Raw genomic sequence first — 15,895 nt, forward strand, 5'->3', positions numbered from 1 at the left:
TTGGGTAACAAAACTTTAGCCCCAGGTGGATAACCTTCAGAGAGAAAAGTGCTGTAATGGACAGAAGGAAGTGAACAGATTGTTTTTCTGCGATTTGCTTCCTGATTTTTTTCACACAAAGGGTGATGACTAACAGGATGACTGGATCCAGCAGAATAGCATGTTTCAGGAGCTGTATCAATCACTTGAAATCAATATTGAACAATATTGAACAGAGGCACATGAAATATGTGAAAAATGGAAACAGACAGTGAAGCATAGGGAACAGGGGATCCTGGGGGACGAACAAACTAGAAGAAAATTCCAGTCAACCCAATAAGAAACAAATACTCTTACGGGTGAGGAAAAGAAACTAGCAAAATGTTGTGTCTTAAAAAATTACAACCTAAAACTTCCAGCAGTTTTATCCTCCTCTAAAAGTGACTATATTTACTGGAAAAAGGAGACAAAATGCATGTGTTATTTTAACTTCCAGATGAAAAGATGATTTATAAAACTCCAAGCTACAAACGTACACAGAATTATATATATTATACATATGAGGTCAGGCCCAATAAGAGAATTTCTGTAACAGAAGGTGCTGACTATATTAAAAACTGAATAGCTATACACTGAAATAACTTTTATTAAGAAATTCCTGAAACCGCTATGTGTACATCTGATGCGATATGCACTACAGATTAGGTTAGCTGATTATTATATGTTGCCTTCTCACCTGAGAGCTTGGATCCTTACTTCTTTGTGCTGACAGAAAAGCTACTGCCATAAAATATTCAGGCCATTCCAAATAATTCTCTCTTTTTTTGCAGGATGCTTCACTGCAGAAACAATAGTTGATAGAAAAAAACAGCCATTAGCAAACACCACAGACCTAGAGTTACTACAAATTGTATTATTTTAATGTGCACAAGTTTAAAGGAACCAGGATCAGAATGCGGCCAAGACCACATATTCACTAATATTTTGATAGTAAACCCATCAGTTTTAAGTGCTTTCCAGGAACTTATACATGCAACATTTCCTTTCAAGGAAAGGCATCAAGCAAGGTTGCAAATTTCATTTTTAGATAAGAAGGCTGAGATATTCAGAGCACTGAGCAATTCAAAGACAGAGCAATTTATCCTTTACAGATAACACCTTGTATATTTCTAAGGTTTGGGTATATCATGTACTGCCATTCTTCTCAAACAACATAATCTTTGTTTTGATGACTGTGATAACTGTCAACCTCTAATCTAAGTCATTTTGTACTTCTGCCAAAAACAGGTGCTCAGTAGCTTCCTATTTGGTAACTTCCTCGGCAGGCATTAATTTCTAACCATACAGTTATCACTGTAAATTTACCTCTTGTTACAACATTTACCACCAAAGATCTGAGGCCATTCCAACAGTTCCCTGCTAATTTTCTCTTGAGATTTTGTCTTATGGAGGCTTCTGAAAACTGACAGGAGATGGGTTCAAGAACTTTTCCTTTAGATATAATATATAGAAGTGCCACAAAAGGTTGCTTCTTTCCCTGACCTGAAGGGTAGATTTGGGGGAAAGAGGAAGGAAAAAAGGGTGATACATCATTTTATCTTGCCTGCTTATGGGTGAAAGCCTGCTCAGACAGTGTAAGACACAACAGGGGAATTTCTGTACTTTTCAGCTCAAAGAAAAGAAAACCAGACATCTCTCTCTTCACATACACATTTAAGCTTTGAAAATTCAAAAAAAAAAATCAGATTGAAAGAATTTTCCCCCAAACTCTCTCAACTATCATTGCTACAACTTGAAAACCAAACCAATGGAACATCTCAAATACAATGATTAACCTATCAAAATACAAGGGGCACAGTACTTTTCTTCTTGGGCTCCTCTTACCAAAGACTACAGGTTAAGACCAAGATACCCTTCTTGTGATGTACAGCCATGCAGAAAAATACATCACAGGTAACTGCAAGCAGCAAGACATCTCCTAGCAACACTAGTACCAGCACTTTCAGAAGGCAAACATTAGAAGGCAAGTGTTTAGGTAATCATTATTTTTATAACTAAAACCATGTATTAGAGGCTTGCAGTTAGCTTGTCATAAAGAGGTTACAGTCTTTGAGTGAAAACAATGATAAAACTGTACTTTAGAAACCTACAATGTGCTATTTACCAAGATAAATTGCTGGTTTTGAATAGTCTGTATGTGGCACATTACAAGTTAGCAATTTTGGCTTGTTCTTGGAATGAACGAGGATCACCTTTAAGGCCACCATCTCAAAGAAAGGAGGGAAGAACACACGCTCTTGATGTAACCCACACACTACTCTCACGCTTTGACAAGATTGCAAATAGTGCCCAGAACTGTCAATTGTCAAAGCAAACACACAAATCAAGTATGTGATTCTAAAAATGCCCAAACTGACTTGAATCACTGTAACTAAAGGGTTGGGGCTATATCCTACCAAGAAGGAAAAGTGCTCAGAGAAAGAAGAGATTAAAGACATACACTCACACCACTCTGTGCCAAACTGAACTTTGACAGGTTAAATAAAACATCAAGAAAATGTTTCAGCTATATGATTATTTAAAATATCTCCAAAAAAGGGATTTACAAAATCTAAACCACAACTGGACTTTCAATGATGGCTTCTGGCTAAGTGACATTCACAGTGATGTGTTTGGAGATGGATAAAACACAATGCAGAACTACACTGAATAAAACATTCTGGGAAAAGGGCCCCAGAAAGATAGTAGTACTCTGAACTACGAGGTTGTGAGATCTCCTTTTGTTAAATTATTCCCTAGCAACTCTACTTATTCAAAACATAACAAAAGCTAGTATTTACTTTTCTAATAAATACAGAACTGTATGTAAGTGGAGGTCCCACAGAGCACCAACTTCACAGGGAGAAGAGCATATCTAAAACATAAGCAGAAGGCTTACATCAAAGAGAAATAAACCCCCCCACAAAGCCCTTACTCAATTACTTCTACTTAACATCATTGTGTTTGGCAAGACAATTCCCTCAACTCAGTGCACAAGAACTCAAGAGTGTGAAATGGGTATAAACCACTTAGTTTCTGATTGAGCAGGAGCCAAGGCCTTGGCTAGCAGTCAAGCACATACATGAAAATTAGTTTATGGATTTGGAGCAGCTGAAAATCTTTTTTATGCTCATTTGCAAGCTCTAGAATTGCATGAATGAAAGATACTCTAGAAAATACTATAGCTAGCTGCAAAACAGGCAATCAAGGCTTACCCTTAGGATAACCCATAAGAACTTCTGAACAAAAATAACAGAAACTGAAAGCTATGAAGACTACTGCTAAGAACAATGGGGGGAAAGAAAAACCTAAATTTTAGAACAATTAGTAGTCTACAGAAAATTTTGCAAAGGTTATTTCAAGGGAAAATAGAGAAAAAGATTCTATAACTGCAGAACACTGCCTCGTTTTTCACTTCTTTTTCATTCATCTAGGCTTCAAGTAAGCTGTGACTACATCTGAAAAAGGAACAAATGTCATTCAGCTACTTTAAAAAATGGTCTAGCATAACGAAAATTTCTTTTGAGAATCGTAAAACAGAATTTATAATCTCAAATTTTTTCATACGACAATTAGGACAGTCAGCTATACAACAATATAGTACAGCTGGAGGATTGGGGGGGTATCAGATCAATCTCCTTCTTTTTTTAAGTTTTTCCTCTGCTTCCTTATCTTTGATGTCATGTGCATTATGTTACAACTCTATTCAAGCAGCATTATTCCCCAGTATCATATATACTACTATCTAAGACCAGCTTACCTTGGCATTGAAATCACAAGTAAAAAATGAAGCGTGCATTAAAAAAAAGAATCATCTCCAGCTAAGCTCTTGCTCCCTAAAAGCCAAACAGGATACAGGCTCTAGATGACCTTTAATATAAGCTTCTTCTTTAAATCTCCTATTTTATGATCATTACTAGATTAAGTGAGTGTGGGATTTCCTTTACTTGAGGCTTCTCATTTTTCGCAGCATATAGGTACCGAGATAGGGTCATTACATATTCCGTACTGGGAGGGAAGGTTTTCAAAGTGAAAACTCAGTCTTTCTTACAGAAAAACAGTACTCAGTTCATTGAAATTTAGTTATATTCACAATTTTCTTGGGAGATAACTCATCAAACTGTAGAGATAAACACTGTGTATGAATACTGAGCCTCAATTAAGCAGTATAAGAACACTTCCCTTCACTGAACGTACTTCACTTTTACAGAGTCACTTCTGACTTTAATTAATTGCTTATTACTCACGCCGGTCCTCCTTTCCGGAAATAATGAACACAAGACACCCTGCCTGCTCTTCTTCCTATCCCAGCGATTACGAAACCCACGTAAAACAGGCCATGCCCTCACCACAGAGCCTTTAGGGGCTTCGGGAAACGCCTCCCCACCAGGATGGATCTCCCCCGGCACGGCTACGACCGGCGCTGCCCGGGGCAGCCCCCGGCTGCGCGGACCCTCCTCTCCCTGCCTCTCCGTCCTGGCCCGGAGGATTCCAGCTTCCCTCCCTCCCATCCGGAGGATTCCAGCTTCCCTCCCTGCCGCCCTCAGAGGCTGGAGTGGTCGCTCGGCCCGGCCGCACGCCCCGCGGCCGTCGGGCCCCGCCACCAGGGCTTCCCCCGCGGGCGGCAGCGGCCCGGCCCGCCCGGAAAAAGTTCGGTCAGCCGGCGTGCGAGGGGAGCACGGTGGCGGTGGGGGAGGGAGCCGCGGGACGGCAGCGGGAAGAGCTTGCGAGGCCTCCCGCGGGCCTTGCACTGGCGTACCCGTTCCGCGGGAGCCCGGGCTGGGGGCCGCTCATCGCACCGCGGCCACGCTGCTTTCGCCGCTTGGCGCCTCAGCTCGGGCAGGCGGGGCCGGGGGCGGGCCGGCGGTGCCGAGCCGCGCCCCGAGCGGCACGGCGGGAACATGGCTTCGGATGCGGCCGGGAGCTGATCCCGCTGCCCGCCCGGGCTGCTGCGAGCCCCCGCGACACTAATAACCAGTCACTTGAATGCCCGTTTAATTGTCTGTCAGATGGTGCTTCTAATGTTGTCATTTGACATAAGCATGCGGGTTATCGCCCTGCTTACGCTCTTGAGGTAAATGCTGTTTATTAAAGCTTGACATTAACATATTAAAACGACGAAAAATCTGAGTTTTTATTTGTTCTCTGGATATAAAATTGATGTGGAAATTGAGTTATGATTTATTTATTATGGTTTATATACCTCCAGCTGCTGCTAGGTCGTAGAAATCTCCCAGGATGCACAGGTAGCTGAACATAAATATATATATATATCCCCCATTACAGTGCAAAATAAGAGGCATTATAATTAATATTAAATGTTGGTGTGGCGTGTTGGTGTTCCTTGTGTGAGAAGCTGTCTACCCTGGCTGGCTGGCTGGCTGCCACTAGGGCATGCCTTTGCAGAAGCACCTTTGCAGAAGCGCTCAGACGGGAGCAAGGTACACATGTTCGTTCGCTCCACGGGGCTGCGAGGCATCAAGTGAAGACTGCCCGAACCCAGCCGAACGTGACCCATTCGGTTCCCACTGGAGGCAGTGACAGGGGCAGCGAACTCCGTGATGGACAAAAGGAAAACATTTGCCTTTGAGAGCCATCCCCAAGAGGGGTTTGTGTGCGCTAGCCGTGGGTTTGCACTGCATGTGAGCTGCAGTGCACCACGGAGCTGAATGTGGGCAGCTGACGTGCCTGAGAGAATGGTTTTCTGCAGCCTGGTCAGAAATCTTCCTCTTCATCCAGGAGGATGCTTCAGGTGGAAAATGACATTTTTGGGAAACCGGGTACACAGCATCTCAGGAGCTGTCTTTATAGAGCCCCCTCACTGACTATATGCACAGAAATTGCACAATTGGTTACCCTCCTACACCAACATGAGTGCAAGAAGATGGCTAAGCCAAGGATCCTGCCATGCTCATAGTTATTCTTGAAGCTATGCCAAATCAGAGAGATCCTGCAGTGATCAACACGGAGGAGCATATTGCTAATATGTTTTCATATTAAGATTGCTGTATCAGTTGGCTTTTTATTTAGACAACTGACAAACTATCAAATATGAAAATGTTACTTAATTTCACAGATATTCCTATTCAGTTGTAACCAGAAAACTTGGCAAAAGCAACCTGTTATACTTCAACTGACAAGTTTTCCAGCCCTCGGAGTGGGAAAACAGCTATTTCAGTTTGCAAGACTTCTATTGGCATAATTTCATATGGACAACAAATGTTCATGTATGGTTTGTTAATGAATGAAAAGGAACTATTTAAATGCAAGAAAAAGAAAACAAATTTAATGAAAGTAGCATCACTCAGGAAAGCATGAGACTGAAGGTGAAATGAAAGGCCTGATGATGGTTGATCATGAAGACAGTTAAAGAGCACTCAATTAATCTGGAGGAAAAAAAATAGCACAATTCAGTTCAAAAAGTTCTGTACTGTCTGTGTATCTGTTTCTGCACTCTTGAATTGTATGTATGAATTAAAATTGTAGCACTACAATTATTCATGCCAAATTTGTTATTTTTCATAATTAGGATTCTGAGGATAAACCCATAACTTCTACTAACTACTACTACTACTTATATTACAGCAGTGATATATGGCCTGAGGAGGAAAACTTCTGGTGGAGTTTTAATGAGACTCCTGTAATGTTGCTAAGTGACACATCTTCTGGAAACCTTGCTACATTGGTGTTTCCCCTAGGTTTTCTCAAAGAGTTATACTGAAAACTTCTCTTGTGACCAAGTTGTGACCACTCTTCTGACAATGTACTACTGTATCTGATGTAACAGCCTCTTTCTTTAAGCACACATGGGAAGAAAGGCACACCTGACTAGGTAAGATTTAGGCCAGGATCCTGTGTTCTAAACACAGGGTTGTGCTGAGGGTAGGTAGCTTGACTTACTACAAGTTTGGAGAAAAATCATGCTGCCTGGCAGGCTCCATAGGACTTCTCTGCCTGTTGCCTGCTTTGCAAAAGCAGCACCTACCCTGGATCAGCTGTCTGAATCCTCCTGTCCATTAACTCTGAGATCCAGAAGTTTATTTGCATCTTTCATCTGCCTCAGAAGCATTCAGATCTCTGTGACAGAACTAGAGGGCTCTAACTCAAAAAACCTGTTAAGACGGACAAGCATTCAAACAGGCCAAATTCTTTTTAAATTTATGTCTGAGCTCTAGTCCTGTCCTTGCACATTCCTCTCTTGTTCCATAGAAGGAGGATGTTAAAAAGCTTCAAGTATCCCAGGTGATCTTTCATAAACTATTTTTGCTTGTGTCTCATTTCCTAACAAGGTCCCGAGTGTGGACTATCATGACTTTGCTGGATAGATGTCAATAAACAATCTGAGCTGATTACAAATACTTTAGATGCTCTTATTAATGAAAAGTGATACAAGTTTCAAAGACATGCTAAATATATAACCATCTGTCAAGTTGCTTATATTTTTGGCTTACTTCTTATGAAACATTCACATCTACCTTTTGTCAATTTTGATAAAAGCAAACTTAGGCGAGTTTGGGGAAACCCCCCCCAGTTTACAGACGCCCCTTCCCACTTTCTTCTTGCTTGCCAACAGACTCTTTTAACTTTGCTGGCAAGCAAGATCTCTCCCCTAAGGTACCATATGTATAAGTTGTTGCTCAGAGAGCAGTGTTTGCTGTTTGGCAGAATATGGAGCAGGCAATTTGGTAGTCCACCCTGAAATCAAACTCAAAACTTAAGGGAAAAGTAAGAAGAAATTGCTAATGAGCTGTTGTCTTTCTCTCTAATAGAATGAATTTTTCAGGAACTAATTACTAAGTTTGAAGAGAAAGACAAATAAATATGACAGTATGTCTTTTTATCTTTGTCTTACAGAGAAGAAATTGCAGAGAATAATTTTCATAGCTAGACAACATTATTTTTTAGGCAAGACTCATCTTCTAAATTTTTTTCCAAATAGGAATTTCTACCTGAGTTAAACTTTTCCATCCATACTTGCTTACAGTCTGAGGAGAACATTAAATACAAATGTAGCTGCTGGTATATGCTGCAGTTCTAAATTTCTATACATAATCTAATAAAGAATATGAAGCTATGGCTTCCTCACTGCTCAAATAACATATGTTGCAATGTCAGGCTTTGTACTGTGAACAAAGTCCTATTTTGGAGTCCCCTTGCTGGAAAACCTAAACAAGGTTTGCTGCAGAAGCTTGTTAGCAAACCAGCCCATTAATAGACTGCAAGAAGCTGCTAGATTTTATATTGTAGCATTTTCTGTAGGCAGCATAAGTATGCTAGAATTACTACAGGATTTTTACCTTTAGCATATAATTCTTTATACTATGCAATTTTGGACCTACTTATTAATAAAGATGGTAAGAAATGCAGCTTATTACCAGCCTTTGATTCAAACCAAATAGGATGATATCATGGTAATTATGGTGCTGATGGAAGCCTGTTGCAAATTCAGTATTTTCAAACTCAGGTGCCAAAATTCAGGACATTGAAATCTGTGTTTAGATGCCTACCTTTTTTACAGATTTATAAGCAGTGAATGTCAGAGAGTCTCATGCATGGTGAGTATCTGCCAGAATCAGTCAAGTCAATATTAAGGTATTTTTATGGTTTTCATGTCATAATAGGAAATCATTAGTCTTCTCTATTCTTAGATTTTGATGGCTTGCTTATTAGGTTATCTTTCTATAGCATCTGTTCCTTGAAAACTAGAGTCTAGTGTAAGATTTTTTATCTTTCTGTCCAAGTGAGATACTATTTTGAGTATCACATTGTCAGTCTTTCAGAGAAAATTCTGCAAAATTCCCCAAATCCAGAATTTTTGCATTTTATTCTCTCTGGGGTCAGAAATGAGTATATAAATTATATTATTTAAACAATCTTCTGATCAATTTTTAAAAGTACACCGTTTTTCATGTCACATAAAAATTTTATGTACATATGGCGATTTCTGAATTTTGACTGTTTTCTTGTTTTATTCATACTTATGGTTCTAGTTATAGGTAAATATTGTCTTTTCAGTACCTTGATCACTGCATTTTTTTCTTTGGTACCAGTATATTCTCCAGCTAGATTTGCTCTTTCTGAATGCTGTGTGTTATTTGCTGATGTTTTCTCAGTTTTTTCCTGATGTTTGTATCTGTCTCTGATCAGTCCTCTAATTTTGAAACTCCTTTTCCATTCATACTCGCTCTTACTCACATCCAAATTCCCCTTTTTAGGCAATCTCATACAATTTCATACCAAATCCAAAACACAGCACTGTACCAGCTACTAAGAAAAAAATGTAACTTCATCGCAGCTAAAACCAGGACAACAGAAAACAGGTGCTAGAAAAATGGAAGATATTGCACATGATCTTTTCTCCTGTCTCCATCCACAACTGGAAATCACAGAAAATCTTGCTAAGTTGTGCTTTGGAAAGTAAACTGAGACACAAAGTCTCAAACTGCAAGTCTTCTGGCAATCCTAATGATGCCTTCCAAAACATGAATTACCTTCTTTGCCCACCCATACTAGTCATAATCACAGATAGTCCCTATTTAGAGGTGAGAAATTAATATTCTGCTTTCAGTATAAAATTTCACTTTCTTGGGATGCTGCTTCTGGACTCAGCAGCTGCCTACATACTTCACAGCCTTCTATTTCTTCTGTTAACTTCCCCCTATTTTTCAAGGCTATTTTAAATATCTAAGATTATGCTCTATTTCTGTCCCTTCTGATTTGGCAAGATTTTCCTGCGATGATGTAGTAGCTTTTCACACTACATCATAAATTTTCCCCAAGGCCCCAAATCTCTTGCTGTGTACCAACCTGCAAAAACTCCAACTGTAAAATAACATTATCTGTAATCACTACATCAGATACATTCTAAAGACAGAAATTTTTACTCTTCCATACAAATGATATTGAATACACATATCCCTTCATATTGGGGCAAACTAGTTTGCTGTTAGTAATCTTTTCTCCTCCTGATACAAATTCCACTTATACTCATCTTTTTTAATTCAGTGGGACTTCTATTCAACCTTCTTTTGTTTATGATAAGCTTTAGATTTTGGCTATGGAGAATTTTCCTATTTTTATTTATAATTTCCTGTCATTTATCTTAACTGTATCTTTAGATTTCACAATTACAGCATGTTAATCTTCATATAAGAGCTGCTATACAGAATCATTTTCTTACATCTTTATATGGGATTTAGCATGGAAGGTTTAAGTCAATGTGCTAAATCCATTCTGTGATAAGAGATGAATTACCCCCTCAGCTAACCTGTGGACTGGGAGTGGGGGGAGAGGGGGGAAGCAAGACAATATCACAATATCTCAGTCTTCTCAGATACACTGGCTAATTTAACTATGTTTAAAAAAATAAAATGAACTATTGTACTCACTCTGGGTTTGTCCTGTGTCTCACCTCAGCATGATGAAATCCCTTCGACCTACTTGTCTTTCAAATTGCCAATACACCCAATTCCCCAAATTAGCATCAAACGCATTTTCTTTCCTCAGTGGGAGGATAACTGCTCTGTCCCTAGGACATAACGCCAGGAGAACAGTGAGACACAAGGCGCAATGCCTTCATTTTGTAACATCCTCAGTGTTAGCTTGGCATCAGGGCAGAGGGAGCTCAGGTGCCACTATCATATTATATGTGAGTATTTTTCATCTCTTCTGCATTCTGGCTGTTTCCTAACCTCATTGAACTAATTACACAAGAGCAGCTAACAGCCACACTGCTCTAACTTATCAATAATGAAAAGTGAGCTGGAGCTGTCAGGAAATACATTTGACATCCTAACTTGGAAGAACAGGAACTCTATGCTCCCTCTGTAGATATGAGGGGAAATATAACCATTAGTAAACCTAATTTATTTCATAAGCAGAGTTGACAGCAAGATTCCTTTTCAATATTTCCTGGTACTTTCCTATTATGAGATTCTGCTTTTAGTCATCTACATCAGACAAACATGATTTGTTCAGACTGAAATAGCCCAAGCTGAGCACTTGCTACTACTAAGATTATTTTTTTATCTTTGAGTTTGTATCCATACTTTTTATGCTATTGTAACTTTAAAACCATTATAAATAAAAACATATTCACATTAGGAAGACATTGACTCAGATGGAAAAGACAGTATAGAGTAAATGAGGAGTTTTAGCATGGAGGCACAGCAGCTCTGAGCTATACAAAAGAGACGATTAGGTAAAGAAGGCAAAGAGCAGGATGTGATTTTTGAAGTAGGGATCATTAAGGAATTCAAAAGTGGATGGGCTATAGACTGTGGAAAGGGAAGACAGACATTAGTTAAGATTTATCCAATTCTTATTTTTCAGAATACAACAGAATGTTTTTAGGGTTCAAAGTACTGAAGGAAAACTGTCTTTTGAAGCCAGCCTTCACAGCAGCCTAGGGAGATAAAGAATTAAATAACAGATGTGCTTTATTTTTATCAAAACTGAGGAAGCAAAAGGGAACTGATATGCGATATTCCTCCTTTACAGGAAAGTAAACTAAAAAACTCCCTTTTAGTTCTACAAAAACTTCAATAGGTTCTATAGGGACAGTAAGAAGGAGAACTCCAAATCACTCTTCTGGTATAAATGTCCTCTAGGAGAAGCATTTTCTGCAGAAGATTAATGCCCTAAACAGGCAAAAAAAAAAAAAAAAAAAAAAAAAAAGGACAAAAATCTTAAGAATTTTATGAACTTTGTGAAAACTGGCTACTCTTGTTAGGACAACTTTTTAAAACAAAAATATTTTTATGCAGTGTCTGTTAAATTGACTTTAGTGGTCTTTTAAAGGATTAGGAAACAGAAGATTCTTGTTGGAAGATATTCTATGGGTCAATTTCTTTGTGCATTTTGTGTTAGAAAATTCTTCAGGGTTTTGAACAGCACTTTAGCTGATTTGCAATACAAGAACCTGAAATTAGCACACTGGGATCAATATTGAGCAATATTTTGTCTCTGGAAGAAATTCACTCTGACAGAGATGAGTAAGAGCAGCACAAGGAAATTGAGAGTCTGGCTAAAAAGCTGGATACAGAAATCTCCTACAAAGCAGTACAAATTAGTTGATGTCACCAGAGCAAGAAAACCATAGTGACAGAACAAAATGTTTTCCAGGTTCCAGAATACTTTATTATCACCACCCTAGGTCACTAAGCTTCAAAAGCTATATCCATCAAATTTGATAGCAGTATATATACTCAAAGCTGAAGCTAGAAGGTGCAGTGCTTTAATGTACTAACGATGTACATTAAGACACCTGGGTTCAAAGTCAGTTTATGACAGGAACAAAATGAGTTTGTTGGTCTCAGCCTGCACTCTAGTGGACAAGTGCACATAAACCCAATCCTGAGAAGAATCTCAAGAATTACATTTGTTGGCCAAAATATATGGTGAAATTCATATTCTCTGTACATTATTAAAAACAAAACATTTCTGCATTCTGTGGTATTCTGAAACACTGCACGATGAGACATTTCTATCAGCATGCCTTTAATACTGTGTTCAGTATTCTTGTTACCAGGGTTTGAAGAATACAACAGAAGGTGAAGCACTACAATGGAAGGCAGCAAAGGCAGTAAGATGCTTCCATGTTAGGGAGAAAATGGAGATATGAGGACATACTACCACAGCAGACATATATAATGTTTATAAGTAGATAGAATATTTATTTACCTTTTTTATAATAAAGGACTCTGCAAAATAAAAAAAAATTGACACATGTAACTATGATAAAAAATATTTTCATGGTACATAATTAGCCTGCAAACTCAGAGCTGAAAGGCCTCATAGAGGCAAGACCTAAACAGAACTTAAAAATATATATGCTGTTACATGAATAATAAGAATATCAAGGTAAGATAGTAATAAAGGGACTCAATACTAATATGAGAGACTCAAACTCTCACAATTCAAGATATAAAACAAACTGCATTAAGCATGGGCAGAAAATATACCCACAGACATTTTATTTCATTAGTGTATTCCATACAAGGTTTACACATATTTCAGCGGGCAGCCAGTAGAATGAAGAAGTCTCAGATTTGTGTAGTCTGTGGTATTTCCTGTTTGAAGAAATTAGCTGCAAAATGTAGTATGGAACTCTAACCCCACTTCAGGTTATTGCCCTTTATATTATTTAACTTCTTATCAGTCAAGTGAACAATATTGATACCCAAGCATTTACAATTACAATCATATCTCAACTACAGAGGCAATGTAAAAAAAATTATTGAGATATCCTGTTTTTTCAAAATATCATTTAAATATAAAAAAAAAATGTTTGTTATCACTAGCTTAAAATTGACCATTAAATATTATATATATTATATTAACATAAATACACAGTATGTTAACACAGTTTTTTCAAGTCTTGTGATCTGTCCTAGTCCAAGCTGGCCTTTCCCTTATTTTTCATCATGTCATCTACCACATTCATTTTCTGGAGTGTTTGAACACTTTTACAAGCCTACATTTCAAGATCAAGATAAATTGAAAATTCTTTTTTTTATACAAATAAAGTTCACCTTATGGTGTGGCTACTGTTTAGCATGTCTGGAATGCTATATTTATAGATTTTTCATAATTAAAAAACAGTCTTTGTAAGTCTTTTAATGACAGAACAGTCTCTCTGACAGTATTCTGATTCCAAATTTAGAAAGTCATCAATTTTTGTAAAAAATAGTATTGCCCTCAGTTTTGTAAAGAAATGTGCCTCCAGATAAACTTTAAAGCACAATTTATCAAATATGAATTTCCTATGTCCCCTCAGTTACTAATATACTATTTGTTCATCAAAACTCTTACTTCCATGTTGCTTTCATAATTACTACTTCTGATTATTTTATTCCCATTCTTCTGATAGTTCATGGTTTTCCAAAAAGTTGAGCCAATAAATGTTAGTGTGAAAATATGAGTAATCATTTACAAAGCCCCAACACTTTTTCTAGATTTTGTAGATAGAAAGTGAATTTTAACTACTTTTTTAAAGTGAACTAAGTGAATCTGAAAGCTTCTAAAATCACAAAGCAAACAAAGAAATTTTAATCTCTTGTGGAAAGGAGCTGAACTCATAAATTCTGCTTATGCAAAGACAACAATATGCTTCCATGAGTAAAAATCTTGCTCCAAAACTATGTTTTAATGGAATAGCTTGACAATAATAATTTCTTTGAAGATAAAAAAAATAATTAGAATGTTAAATAGGACCCAAATTTGTCAAGCATAACACAGAGGAATGAAATAGCTAATGCTCATATAACTTCAAAAGAATTTGAATTATGCACTTAAATTCAGACTTCTGGCATGAACTAAGATAATTACCACGAAAACAGAAGCTTTTGCAGTCAATAACAGTCATTGGATTGAGTTTGTCAATTTTTCTGAGCTGACAAATGAAAGGTGATAGCTGCTGAAATGAGCTGTGGATTATATGAGAAGTACTATGGTCTGTAAGAGCTAATGCTTTTATTCTCAAAGCCCAAAGCTGAAAAAGCTTTAATAAAACCATTTATATCTAGCTAGTTTTAGTGCATCAGGTACCCAGGAAAGAAAGGTTTCTTGATAGAGGTAATCTTTGTTTATACTTGGCATCAAACACAGCTTTCTAAAAATGTTTTTCTGCTCTATTCTCCTGATAATTCAACAGCAGTAGGACCAAGAAAACCTTGTCAGAAGTACCAGCTGCTTGCACAGAATTTCTGTTGTACTCATGACCACCTGCTGGCAAATACTAATGCACAGAACAAAAATAAGTAAGATAGCTATAGCTGAAAATGGATAGTGCAGGAAGTGGGATATAGCAAGAGTACAGACAGAGGAGAAATCCCACCCATATACTAGTGGTGCCTCACTGCTAGAGAATAAATAAATAAAACCCAGTATTTACGCTTTGCAAGATCTTAATCTGTATTTGTGGTCTTACAAAAGGGCTTAAAATCCTTTCCTTTCTGCAGAGCAGAGATCTGTGCATACTAAAGGAGGAACATACTGTAACCATGACTATATATTCCAGGGTTATAAACCACTGAATGACAGCTCAGGATCAGTCAAAGCTGATCAAAGCCTCGGGAATTTTATCTCCCCAAATTCTGTGGGAGCCCACTGTGACAAGCTTATCTCTTTGATCCCAAATTTAGAATATGTCAAAATAGGTTAAGCCTACATGTTTATTTTCACACTTGACAATATTTTTTAAATTAAAATGGTAGGCAGGACCCAAGCTTTCAATTTTCAATTTTCTCACTGGTTTCTCACTTTTGCTTGGAAAGTGCCATGGCACAGAACAAAGTTCTAACTTTTGAATTTAAGTTTTTGGCTGAAGTATTTTCATCTTTTCCTAAGATCTTCAAAAGGTTTCTGAATTGGTTTGCAGAGAAATACTAGTGTTAAAAACCTTAGAACAAAAGTTTTAAAAAGTGCCATGGAAAGGAAGTCAGAAGACCCCCCACCTGTTGCTATTTTTATACCTCATTATTTTGAAAAGTTGTTTATTTTTTTAATGCTGTAATTGAATTTTCTTGGTCATGGCACAGATATGGTACAGATTTCCCAGACCAGGTAGTCAGTTCCCTGTACCCAAAGGTATGATGCATCCAGACAAGCAGGTCATCATCCTGAGCAATGGATCTTCTTCCGAGCATGACTAGCAGCTGAGTCACCCAAGGCTGATAGTCCCTTATATGAAGCTGATGAGAGGGGAACCCTACACTTGCCTTCTGCTCAGTCTCATAATCATTCCTTGCAATCTCACCATCACTTCTGCACAGAGGCCCCGATACTGAGCCATTCCCTTTGGTTCTGCTGGCTCTGGGTGTGCCAGACCCGTGACAATCCGGGTCACTGAACACCTGCCATGAAGGGCTGTCCCCAA

At 38.1% G+C, this 15,895-nt stretch overlaps 1 protein-coding gene across 5 annotated transcripts in view; it reads right to left on the bottom strand.

The window, feature by feature from the left end:
* The window catches only part of DCTD (dCMP deaminase), a 59,825-nt gene that overhangs the window by 13,760 nt on the left and 30,170 nt on the right, over positions 1-15,895 (bottom strand). For 2 of the 5 annotated variants that reach the window (XM_050973514.1, XM_050973513.1), the window contains exon 3: positions 716-818. In XM_050973514.1, coding sequence (XP_050829471.1) covers positions 716-766 — 51 coding nt within the window. In that variant the 5' untranslated portion in view covers positions 767-818. Of the gene's footprint in view, positions 1-715; positions 819-3,778; positions 3,803-4,777; positions 4,876-12,699; positions 12,720-15,895 lie in introns of those variants that run through there. The other 3 variants (XM_050973515.1, XM_050973510.1, XM_050973512.1) reach the window with 3 other exon arrangements.

The sequence above is a fragment of the Serinus canaria genome, chromosome 4, assembly GCF_022539315.1.
Source record: "Serinus canaria isolate serCan28SL12 chromosome 4, serCan2020, whole genome shotgun sequence".
Classification (NCBI taxonomy): Eukaryota; Metazoa; Chordata; class Aves; order Passeriformes; family Fringillidae; genus Serinus; species Serinus canaria.